General features: G+C 39.5%; 1 protein-coding gene across 1 annotated transcript in view; it reads left to right on the top strand.

Moving 5' to 3' along the window:
• LOC108291821 (pregnancy zone protein-like) overlaps nucleotides 1-8,676 on the top strand; it is a 14,089-nt gene extending 5,413 nt beyond the window's left edge. The window contains exons 6-19 of the mRNA XM_037732747.1: nucleotides 35-118; nucleotides 661-837; nucleotides 1,129-1,216; nucleotides 1,858-2,014; nucleotides 2,728-2,801; nucleotides 3,091-3,266; nucleotides 3,690-3,913; nucleotides 4,783-5,001; nucleotides 5,176-5,306; nucleotides 5,662-5,752; nucleotides 6,274-6,342; nucleotides 6,711-6,813; nucleotides 7,821-7,862; nucleotides 8,533-8,676. Of these exons, the coding sequence (XP_037588675.1) occupies nucleotides 35-118; nucleotides 661-837; nucleotides 1,129-1,216; nucleotides 1,858-2,014; nucleotides 2,728-2,801; nucleotides 3,091-3,266; nucleotides 3,690-3,913; nucleotides 4,783-5,001; nucleotides 5,176-5,306; nucleotides 5,662-5,752; nucleotides 6,274-6,342; nucleotides 6,711-6,813; nucleotides 7,821-7,862; nucleotides 8,533-8,555 (1,658 nt within the window). The 3' untranslated portion in view covers nucleotides 8,556-8,676. The remainder of the gene's footprint in view (nucleotides 1-34; nucleotides 119-660; nucleotides 838-1,128; nucleotides 1,217-1,857; nucleotides 2,015-2,727; nucleotides 2,802-3,090; nucleotides 3,267-3,689; nucleotides 3,914-4,782; nucleotides 5,002-5,175; nucleotides 5,307-5,661; nucleotides 5,753-6,273; nucleotides 6,343-6,710; nucleotides 6,814-7,820; nucleotides 7,863-8,532) is intronic.
• Nucleotides 8,677-12,270: the final 3,594 nt, after the last annotated feature.

Below are 12,270 nucleotides of genomic sequence, written 5' to 3'. Positions count from 1 at the left end.
CCCTCCTTTACATGTGTTTGTGTTCTTTCATTAGATACTGGAGTATCTGAAAATGTGTCACTGAATGTTCCTTCAGATGTGGTTGAAGGATCTCCCAGGGCAACATACTCAGTTTTGGGTGAGTCTTTCAGCCCAAGGGAAGCAGCTTTCTAGCTCTATAATTCTAGTGCATGGGCCTCACCAACCATGATTAATGAGGTCTCTGACAAGAGGCACTGAATTGAGAGAAAGCACTAAGTTAGGGGTTATACTATGTTACGGTTGGAAAGGGGGTTGAATAGATATTGTTCTACATGTTATGCCTTGATTACTCTAAAAGGAAAGGGTCACCTCTCTGGGCCCTGATCTTCAAGCACTTTACTAGGTGGTAATGCTTCCTAGTCAACTTGAAAATGGTTGTGGTTGAGTTTTACCAGGCATGTGGAGCATGAGAAAAGACAGATCACCTACCATTCAGTCTCTTCCCTGCTTTCTCCATCCTTGAACCATCTACTTTATTTTCTCACCTTTTGTTTTCCTCCATATTTCTTGTTTTTTTCACTTTTTAGAGTCTTCTCGTCCTTCCCTATACAGGTCATTTGGCCTCTCAGTCAGCTAACAATCTGTTTCCCTAGCCCAATACCAACCATCTCTGATTTCTTTACAACTTTTACTCCATAGGTGATATACTAGGCTCTGTGGTACAAAACCTTCAGAACCTTCTCCAGATGCCCTATGGTTGTGGAGAGCAGAATATGGTCCTTTTTGTTCCCAACATTTATGTTCTGAACTATCTGAGTACAACACGACAGCTGACAGAGGAGATCAAGGCCAAAGCCATCAACTACCTCATCAGTGGTGAGAGATTACCTCAAAAGGAAGACCCTTAATCTCTTAAACATTTCATGGTGAACTAAAATCAACATCTCTTTCATTAAGATTTGATAATCATTGTTGTGAATTTCAATACAATGTCCCAATATACAAGTAGAAAATTCAATAGTATCATCAAGCCTGTGATTGGGGGTTGGGAGAAATTTTAATTAAATATTAGTTACTCTGTTATTCCTAACAGCACTGAGAAAAAAAGCTTAACAATCCTCCAATGTCTTTGCCATTTTGATAAATCTGTGAACGCTTCCTCTTCAGGGTACCAAAGGCAATTGAATTATAGGCACATAGATGGTTCCTACAGCACCTTTGGGGAACATGATGGTAGAAGTGAAGGAAACACTTGGTGAGTTTCTTCTTTCCCTATGCTCTCTCTAGATCCGTGACATTCCAGGATTCTAGAAATAGCTACTCTCTAATATCTGGGGTTTTTGTGGAAAATTGTTAGTCTTTAAATAACACATGTGCTGTATGTATCATTCCTGTTGGGTAATCTCACCATGACATCTCTGAAAGCTTACCTGCTGTGATAACACAGCTGCCAGTGGTGAAATAAGGATCTTCTCAATGGAAATACAAGGCAGAAATGTCATTCTATAAAATGACAGAGGAAGAGGCTTCCACACTCTGCATTAAAGAAGGAGAGAAGGGAGAGGACAGAAGGAGGCTGTGATGCAGGAAAATCAGAACAAGTCATTCTGGAAATGCAGTTTTGATGGTGGGGAGGCCTGGAGGCTCCAACAAATGTTTCATAACAAATAATTTAAAAAGAATCAACTCAGAGAAACCAATAAAGTTGAGAGGTAATAAAGATATTGAGATGTTTGTTGGACTAGAGTATGTTCAGCTCTTAGATACTATTTCCCCATCAATTCCTCCCAGTGATCTTCTCTGCTTAATTGTGAAGAACAATGTCTGGAGGCAGTAGACAAGGTCAGCTGTGGAAGTGAGGTGGTCCTCACGTCTGCGTCTCTGTTTTGCTGACAGGCTCACTGCATTTGTGCTCAAGTCCTTTGCTCAAGCCCGATCGTACATCTTTGTGGATGACTTAGACTTCAGGGATGCCTTCAAGTGGCTCTCAGAGAGACAAAAGGAAAATGGCTGTTTCCAACGCTCTGGATCACTGCTGAATAACGCTATTATGGTGATGCCTTTTCTATTTCTGTTCTGGTCCCTGAAGATAATGATATGTGGGAGGAAATGATGTCTGAATTGAGTCCTCCAGTCTTAGTGACATAGATTTCAGGAAGAATGGTGGACTCTAAATCTCCTGAAATCTAGCAGTACCTTAGCAGTTTTACATTAAATGAAAATGGTGTTCACAAAAACTCCAAAGCCAAACACATTATAAAAAGTGAGGGCCCGGCATGGTGGTTCAAGCCTGTAATCCCAGCACTTTGGGAGGCTGAGGCGGGCAGATCACGAGGTCAAGAGATCGAGACTATCCTGGCCAACATGGTGAAACCCGTCTCTACTAAAAATACAAAAATTAGCTGGGCATGGTGGCGTGCACCTGTAGTCTCAGCTACTCGGGAGGCTGAGGCAGGAGAATTGCTTGAACCCAGGAGGCGGAGGCTGCAGTGAGCCAGGATCGTGCCACTGCAGTCTAGCCTGGTGCCTGGCGACAGAGTGAGTCTCTGTTTCAAAAAAAAAAAAAAGTAAGAATTTTAGGGTAGAGGAGGAAGAGCAGAAAATCAACTCAAGAATTTTAGGGTAGGGGAGGAAGAGGAGAAAATCAACATTCTAGCACAAGACACAAAACCATCTAGTGAAGATGTCAAAGGGAAAGGAAGTTTTAGCAGGTGCTGCCTCATGACTGTTGAAGTGTTTGAGTCTCTCTGCCTCTGATGCCTACAGGGTGGGGTGGACGATGAGGTGACACTCTCTGCCTACATCACCATTGCTCTGCTGGAGATGAGACTGCCTGCCACGCTATGTTCACACCCTCCCCTGTACTACCTTCACACGTGTAAAGAACAAAATTGTGGTATGATGGATCCCTGAGGGAAATTAATTGTGATTTTTGTGGAATTTAATTTTGGCATATTTCACTGGAATGTAAAGGACCAGATCCTTTCGGAAGCAGCAGAGGAAACTCCTCTCTGGTCAGAACTGTGAGGTTACACAGGCACATTAGGGTTTTTGATCTACAGTTAGCCTGGGGAAGCTCATTCACCTGGTTCTGTTATTTTACAATAGCCTTTCATCTTCTCCATAGAGCCAAAGTGTCAGTAGGGCCCTATTCTGCCTTGAAACGGCCTGGAGATCCGCCTCAGAGGCCCAGGGAAGTCTCGTCTATACCAAAGCATTATTGGCCTACGCCTTTGCCCTAGCAGGAAACCAGGTCAAGCGAAGAGAGCTGCTTGAATCATTACACAGAGAGGCTGTGAAAGAAGGTGAGACCTGCTCCTGCCAAGTTTACTCCTAACAACCACCAGGGACCAGAAGGGAGGGTCCCTCTACTGAGCTCATGCCTGTCATGCTACCTTACTTTAGTGACAGTGAGAATCATTATCATTGACCTAAGACTGGATAACATGGATCATTTGAGTAATCCACACAGCATAGACTCTATACAGCCCCAGCTTCTAATCACACACATGTAACAGACACTCAGGCTCAATGTTATTCTCTGCAACTTTACTTTCTTGACAAAGATTTATTTGATGGTGACTAATGCTTTCATTTTGTTTAATGCTTTCCCTTCGTTAAAACGAAAGGTCAATTTATTAGGTGAGCTGTAATTATAATCATCACTCATGGATTAGATTTTGAAACCATTCTTTAAGCTCAAATTTCTACCCGTTTCCATGTCAAAGAGGATTCAATCCACTGGCAACATCCTGGGAAACTTCGAGAAGCTGAGACACTCCATTCTCAATTCCGGGCTCCCTCTGTGGAAGTGGAGACGGCATCTTATGTGCTCCTTGCCTATGTTACTGTCCAGCCTGCCCCGTCTCCAGCGGACCTGTCTGTGGCATCACGTATTGTGAAGTGGATTACCAAGCAGCAAAACCCCCATGGGGGCTTCTCCTCCACTCAGGTCTGTGGCGAGACTCTAGAAGGAAACAAAAATGTATTAACAAGTATGAAGACACAGCCATCTCCTAGGAGTTGAATAGTGGAATACTCCGTATTTCTAATTCACACCTTCTCCATCCCTCCACTGGCAGACAAGTTTCAGCCTTACTATCTTAGAAACGGGTTACTGCTCTGTCCTCTCTATATTCTCTCCTAACTCTCTAGTGGACCCCCAGCCACACAGGTAGGTTTGTCTTCACAAAGCAATGTCTTCAAGGGGTTACTTCCCTTAGAAAATAAATCTTCTTTTTCACCCAAAGCCTAAAATTATCTAGTGTTTTATCCAAAATATTTTCTCTCCCCAGTAAACACGAGTGCACCAACCTAATGAGGTAGATGCCTTTGGTTGTTCCAGAACTGGCTCACTGCAGTTTGCATGACTTCACATAGAGCGTTCCCCACCCTGATGCCTCTCTTCTGTCTACAGAAACCCTGCTCATTATTCAGAGATAATCCTATTTCTCACCTTCTTCAGTCTTCTCTTACTGTTCTAACCCGTGTTTTCTTCTCTCTTTTCTGAACTTTTATAACAAATATTGTTACATAAATTTATAAATTATTGAAATAGCCTGGGCTTGTGTCAAATATCTGAGTCTTATCTCCATATGTATATTGTAAACTAGCTGAATGGTGAAACTTTGTATAAATTTACCTTCAAAGTACCTAGAATAGTTTGTCATTACTAACCAGATTGAACTGAATTGAAATAGAGTTAGTCGACTGTGTTTATGACTAAATAATTCTGAAAAACAATAATGTTGTTGTGGTTTACATCCAGTGTGAGTTTGTTACTTTCCTCTCCTGTGATTTCTATACCCATTATTTTTTCAGGACACAGTGGTGGCTCTTCAAGCCCTCTCCGAATATGGAAGAGCAACTTTCACCAACAGTGAGAAAGCAGCTTTGGTTACTGTCAAATCTTCAGACACCTTCTCTAAAGACTTCCAAGTGGATGACACCAACTGCCTGCTGCTGCAGAAGGTCCAGCTGCCAAAGGTTCCAGGGCAGTACACCACAACCGTGTCAGGGTCAGGATGTGTGTACCTCCAGGTGAGACCCTGGGACTTAGGATATGCTGCAAATGGGAGAGAAAGTCTCAAGAGCTACATTTGAACTTCAGAACAAGAAAAAGAAATGTGTGTTAAGGGAAGGCATGAATCATCTGGAACAGATTATGAGACAATTTGAGTGCAAAAAATGAAGGATTTTTTTCATTTGTTTTAGACATCCCTGAGATATAACATCCTACCTAAGGAAAAAGAGAAAGAACCCTTCGCTCTGCAGGTTAATACTCTCCCCACGAATTGTGATGGAGTGGATGCTCGCAGAAAGTTCCAGATTCACATCAACATTAGGTAACTCCTAGATCATGACCAGACCTCTTGCACCAACCTAACAGAATATGGAGAAATTGATTTTCTTATGTGGGGAAACTCCACTATCCAAAGCCACACATAATGAATATGGAATTCTTGCAGTGTTTATTAACAAGAAAATTTTCTGGAAAAGTCTTCACGTTAAGAATATGATATTACAATATCTGACAAGTGTGAGCTTAAAGTGATGGTTTTTCCAAACAACCATAACAGAAACAGATACAGCAGACGTAGTAACTTAGTGTTAGAAATAAAAGGCAAAGGGAGAGTTTGCCTTGAATGAATCCCAAAAACTTTTGTTTGACTCCTTCATTCCTATGCTTTGATTTTATAGTTATACTGGGGACCGACCCAGCTCCAACATGGTCATTGTTGATGTGAAGATGGTATCAGGCTTCATTCCTATAAAACAATCAGTTAAACAGGTAATCCCTGGATCCCTTGCAAATAGTAAAGTCATGATAAATGCTGGCATTTATCGTTGTCAATTTGACTTTATTGATGGACTTTTCAAGAGGTGTTTTCCCTCAAAATTGCTTCTCTAGTAGGCATCTCTATCATTTTAATAGGGTGTCTTGGTTACATGGTGTCAAGTATAGGGCATAAGTCAGAAACACGATAAATAATGTTCCAACAGGCCCAAGACACCTAGTTATGTGGAATGGTATTGAATTATTTTCCAGATATATATAAGAAGAGGAAAGGATATATGTGTGTATACATGCATGTATATATCACATATGCATCTGCATATATACTTATAGCAAATATAGAAAATTAAAGATCGATAAGTATTACTATTGTTATTATCATTACTATTCTTGAAGAAATCAAAATTATCCGTCTGGATGCTCCGAGAAGCTGTGTAGATCGTAAATACCTGAAAACTGCTGCCGGTATGAAATTTTCTCATTCCATATTTCTGACTTATCGTCTTGATCAACAGCTCCAGACACAGCCCCAGATCCAGAGGACTGAAGTGAGCACCAACCACGTCCTCATCTACTTTGAAAAGGTAAGACGTTCCGTGACTCTGCTAGATCTGGAATAACAACTAGAGGTTCTAACAAACCATAACAGATCCAAATAGTGCCGTTCACATACACAGGTGAGAGAGGACAAAGTGGCTGTAAAAAGAAATGAAGCTTGGACTGTCAGCAGGCTTGATTTATTACATTTGGCTGTCCACAAAATTGTCTCTTTTGTCCTTTTTTAAATCTATCATTGAATATGTTATGCAGGTCACAGAATTCTGCTTTCTTTTCATAGGTTTTGGTGCAGATGTATAGCATAACTACAGGGTTTGATAATTTCTTATGAAGAGAGGACAGTAATTAGATACTAAGTTAATCTTTGATTCCAATGGTTTTCCTGTCTCTCCAGCTAACCAATCAAAACCGGCATTTTTCCTTCTTGGTGGAACAAGATATCCAAGTAAAGAATTTAAAACCAGCTGTAGTAAAAGCCTATGATTATTATGAGACAGGTGAGTGAGATTCAGACATGCTGAGCTTTGAAATGAAAAACAAACAAACAAACTACTAAACTAGTAAAGGATTACCTTAACTAATGCAAAACTTCACAATCTTTCACTGTAAAGAATTACCTAGTAGAGGATTACCTTAACTAACTAGTAAATTTAGTAAAGGATTACCTTAACTAACACAAAACTTCACAATCTTTCACTGTAAAGAATTACCTAGTAGAGGATTCCCTTAACTAACTAGTAAATCTAGTAAAGGATTACTTTAACTAACGCAAAACTTCACAATCTTTCACTGAGGAAAAAAGTGAGTTTGTGGGCACTGGATAATCATGTTCTTGTATATTAACATCTCACGTCCGCTGCAAACAAGTCTTAGAGTCATTCTTATACATTGACCATAAGGCAATGAGAGGTCCATTCTATCTAAATTTCCCTATAAAGTTGTTTGTCCTGCGCTGAATTATTCCAGAGGGACAAGAACAGTACAGTAACTGAACAAACGTCTCAGTGCTGATGTGTGACGTGACATCTAAAATTTAATCTGGTTTTGACTTGTGCTTCGATTCGGCTCACAGCATTTGGGGAACTTTGTAATATATCAGGAAATACTTTCATTTGCTCATGGCTTTGAGTTAGAAAATTACCAGCATTGTAGCACGATGGTAGTGCTAAAACTCTTCTTCTTTGATTAAGGAAAGGTTCAGAGAGGAAGGTGCAATTCCAATGAGAAGAACGCAGCTGTGAAAAGGCAGCATCTACACAGTCCTGTAACTACACTCAGGTGCACCACCTGGGTATCCGGCCTCTCAATTCTGTTCCCAAGCCAGATTTCCTTTAGTTTCCTCCCACCAAACCCAAACAGCTTAATAGAGAAGTCATTTTTATCGGCTCTATAGTGAGGCTTTCTACTTTCTTTCTTAGCTTACACAGTTTATTTACAATTCACATCTTAGGTGCTTATGCCTGACTGTTTTCACTGTTTCTGTCCAATAATTTCTGTGTTTCAGATGAATTCACCTTTGAAGAATACAATGCCCCTTGCAGTGCTGGTAAAGTATAAGTGGTTCAATCTAACTCCAATTGAAAGAAACTAAATAAGCATTTCAGTTAAACAGTAAAGTCTAATCCCGACTTCAAAATAAATAAGCATCTCAGTTCTCTGCATACGGCTGCTTCTTGTGATGAATGTATTCTTTCCAAATCCTAAAATCCCCTGATGTACCATATTTCAAATGTATTATAGAATTTCTCAGAAAAAAAAAAAAAAAACCCGCAAGTTAAATAGAATTACCGGTGTCTTGGGTGACTTGTTTGAAGATGAATCCAAGAATTTGCCACATATAAGAACTAAATTATCTAATATGTAGTTTCCATTCTATACCTGGTGGTGATATATTCATCACTGATAGCCTTTCTAGGATATTTCTAAGTGTACACTAGTTAAAGTCAAGAAATTTGTCACTGTAATTATGCATATAGCACAGCATGAAAGGTGTGATCTATAAGACCTTCCTTTAGGCTGATTGACAGTGTTCATCTTTGACACAGAATTTGCCATGAAATCTTTGCCTCTCTATTTTTAAATATGAAAAAAAATGGAGAACATCCCTATCATTAAAAGTTACTAAGTTCAAATATTTATAACTGAAATATAAAGAATTATTCTTAAATAGGTCACAGAATTTCCCTTATATTTCTCCCTTTTCTTTTACTATTTAGAATCTCAACAAGGAAATGCTTGAAAACAGGAACTTATGGACTTCATCAGATGAACTTCTTCAGAAATGAAGAACAGACTTACCGAGAGAGGACAGTAAGAGAAAGAAGGGAAGATCATTGGAAATATATAAAATTTGTATGTTGAATAAATTTACGGCATTTATAACTCTATCTTTTCTTTTGTTCTTTATCAATATTATATTCCCTTCTTGAATATGTATCTATTCTCCATAGCATTTATTAAATAGCAAAAAAGCTATACAAAGAGGTACACTCAAAAACACTACAGGTGAATTAAAGTGGAATTCAAAAAAATGTCAATTAACCCACAAAAAGGAAAAAGAAAATCGCTTTTCCAAACATCGGAAACAACAGTAGGTCCATGAATAGATGAACGATTTGGCAGTCTGTGGCTCATCCTTACAGCTGGTTCTGCTGGACAGCAAAGAGGAACAAACGACTGACAGACACAAGGACTTGAGTGCGTCTCAAAAGCGTTAGGCTGCATGGGAAAAAAAGCCAATCTCAAAAGGTCACAATCTGTATGATTTCTTTTATGGGTGTGACTGTAAGTGGGTAGCATTAAAGAGTTTTTGTGGTGATGAAATCCTGCCTGTGTGGAAGTGAAATCCTGCTTCCGATTTTTGGATTTAATTCCATCTCAAATTATTTTCTTGTTTATTGGGTGGTGAGTAAGTGGGTATTTAAATTGACTTGTTTTCCATGTAGCTTTCTAATGGTCCTATTAACACTGATTAACCAATTCAATCTTTTCCTGCTAATAAACCATGCCTCTGGGCCAGGTGTGGTGGCTCATGCCTGTAATCTCAGCACTTTGGGAGGCTGAGGCGGGGGGATCACGAGGTCAAGAGATGGAGACCATCCTGGTCAACATGGTAAAACCTCGTCTCTACTAAAAATACAAAAATTAGCTGGGTGTGGTGGTGTGTGCCTGTAGTCCCAGCTACTCGGGAGGCTGAGTCAGGAGAATTGCTTGAAGCAGAGAGGTAGAGGTTGCAGTGAGCCGAGATCACGCCACTGCACTGCAGCCTGGCGCCTGGCAACACAGTGAGACTCTGTCTCAGAAATAAATAAATAAATAAAAATAAACCATGCCTCCTTTATCACATAATAAATTATCATGCATACTAAGGCTAGTTTCTAAATGGTCTATTCTAGCCTATTCTTTCATAAGGATTAAAATATTTGAATTACGGTAGCTTAATAAAATGTTTTAATAACTGCTATGGCTGATGTATTTTCATTTCTCTGCTTTCACTTTTTCTTGTATTACTGATTTGTGTCCCTACCAAACCTCCTTTTGAATTGTAATCCCCAGAATTGGAGGTGGGGTCTGGTGGGAGGTGATTAGATCGCAGAGGTGAATCCTTCATTAATGGTTTAGCACCATCCCCTTGCTGTTGTACTCGTGATAGAGTTCTGCAAGGTCTGGTTATCTAAAAGTGTGTAGTACCTCCCCCACACCTTGCTCATTGTGCTCTCGCCATGTTAGAAGCCTGGCTCCCTTTTAAGCCTTCTGCCATGATTGTAAGTTTCCTGAGGCCTCACCTCTTGAGAATCCTAGCAGAGGCCAGCATCATGCTTCCTGTACAGCCTGCAGAACTGTGAGCCAAGGAAACCTCTTTTCTTGATAAATCACCCAATCTCAGGTGTTTCTTTATAGCGATGCAAGAATTGACTAATGGAATTACTGAGATCATTATTTGTTCAAGTTAAAACTCTAGAATCTTTTAAGTTCATTATCCCCATAGTCAATTATGTCTTGTTTGGAATTTGATTGAATATATGAATGAATTTATAATTGTCCTGAGTGTCAATTTTTTGCATTTAATCTTCCCTATTCAAACCCATTTTATATTTATTTACTCAATTCACATGAAGCAAATTCTAACTCTGACTTAATTTCTAACTTTGGACTCAACTACAAAGTTAAAAATTTGCTTCATGGACATATATTGTCAGATACTTTGAAAAAATTAAAAAATGTATACGTGAGACAAATTAGAAGATTTTTCCAAGGTAGTGAAAAGCTAGAACAGTATTTCTCATTTGCTGATCGATGTCATTGAAACGTTTTAAGCAAGATAGTAATTCTGATTTGCCTTATGGATAGTCATCTTCCAGGCAATGGCAAGAAGAAGAAAGCAAGTTTTTCCTGAATCCCAGGTTCACAACCCATTTGTGCAGAGCTGAGCTCTCTTCTTCGTGCTTAACGAAATGATTTAGGAGACATATCTCTATTCCACATTTACACAATTCTACACTTTGAAAATAATTTATTTTACTCTCATCTACATACTCATATCTCTTTGAAAGCCAAACCTGTATCTTAATCATATCTGTGCAGCCTGTTCACCCAACACAGTGCTGGGAGGTTGTGGGCACTCATGAAAACAAAGGAGTGATTGAGTGTGTCAGTGCCTGAGTGAGCCGATTTCTGTAGGTAGAAAGTTAGAGGTGACATGGAGTAACACTAAGGTGTCCGCACACGCTAGTAGGAAAAATGAGCTAGAAAAATCATTTTGACCCAAACCTGGTTTGAGCTGTTTAATGTTTCACAAACACTTTAAGGAATAAGATTTTGATATTTTTCCAAAGTCAAACTAATGAGAAGGAAAAACATTTGGTTATTTATTGGGACTTTGAGCAAAACTTGTTTAAAAGTACATTTCATATTCAGTGAGCTTTAAGTGGGAAATCATGGCCACTATCTTGCAAAAGAAACTGTTAACAATTATTAGAAAGGTAAATACAAATGATCTTTTTTATAGTTTCAGTTGTATCCCCCAAAAATATATGTTGAAGCTCTAACCCCTGGTACATATGAATGTGACTTTACTTGGAAATAGCGTCCGTGCAGATGTAATTGAGATGTAAGTTAAGATAAAGTCATACTGGAGTAGTGTGAGTCCTTAACCCTGTAAGACTGGTGTCCTATCAGAAGAAATGATATGTGTACAGAGGAAAGGTGTTGCAGACAGACACACAAGGAAAACTCTGTGTGATCATGGAGACAAACATAGGAACACCAAGGACTGCTGACATCAGAAGCTAAGAGAAAGGCATGGAGCAGGTTCTCTCTTAGAGCGTTCAGTGGAATCATGATCCTACCAATACCTTGATTTTGCACTGCGACCCTCCAGAACCAAGAGAGAATGAATTTTTGTTGTGGTAAGCCGCTGACTCCACAGTATTCTGTTATGGCAGTCCTAAAAAATTATTATAATTTCCAATTAAAATAATATCTTTTCATTCATTGGCCAAATTTACTTAGCAAATTTTTAATTGTCTTTTAAGCAGATCCAAATGGTTGAGTGGAGGAAGAATACATGTTTTACATATTTCCACAGAGTTTAATTTCACAATGAAAATGTCTTTTGTAATTTAAAACAAGCCAAAAAATATTAAAATCTGGCCCAGTGCAGTGGCTCACAATTATAGTCCCAGCTACTCAAGAGGCTGAGGGTAGAGGGTTGCTCAAACCCAGGAGCTGGAGACCAACCAGGGCAACACAATGAGAACTCATCTCTATTTAGGCCAAGGTGGGTGGATCATGAGGTCAAGAGATCGAGACCATCCTGGTCAACATGGTGAAACCCCGTCTCTACTAAAAAGATAAAAAATTAGCTGGGCATGGTGGCACGTGCCTGTAATCCCAGCTACTCAGGAGGCTGAGGCAGGAGAATTGCCTGAACCCAGGAGGCGGAGGTTGCGGTG

This window comes from Cebus imitator, unplaced genomic scaffold (assembly GCF_001604975.1).
Source record: "Cebus imitator isolate Cc_AM_T3 unplaced genomic scaffold, Cebus_imitator-1.0 Scaffold469, whole genome shotgun sequence".
Classification (NCBI taxonomy): Eukaryota; Metazoa; Chordata; class Mammalia; order Primates; family Cebidae; genus Cebus; species Cebus imitator.
The sequence above is the reverse complement of the archived record's forward strand: the minus strand, read 5'-3'. Positions and strand labels throughout refer to the sequence as shown.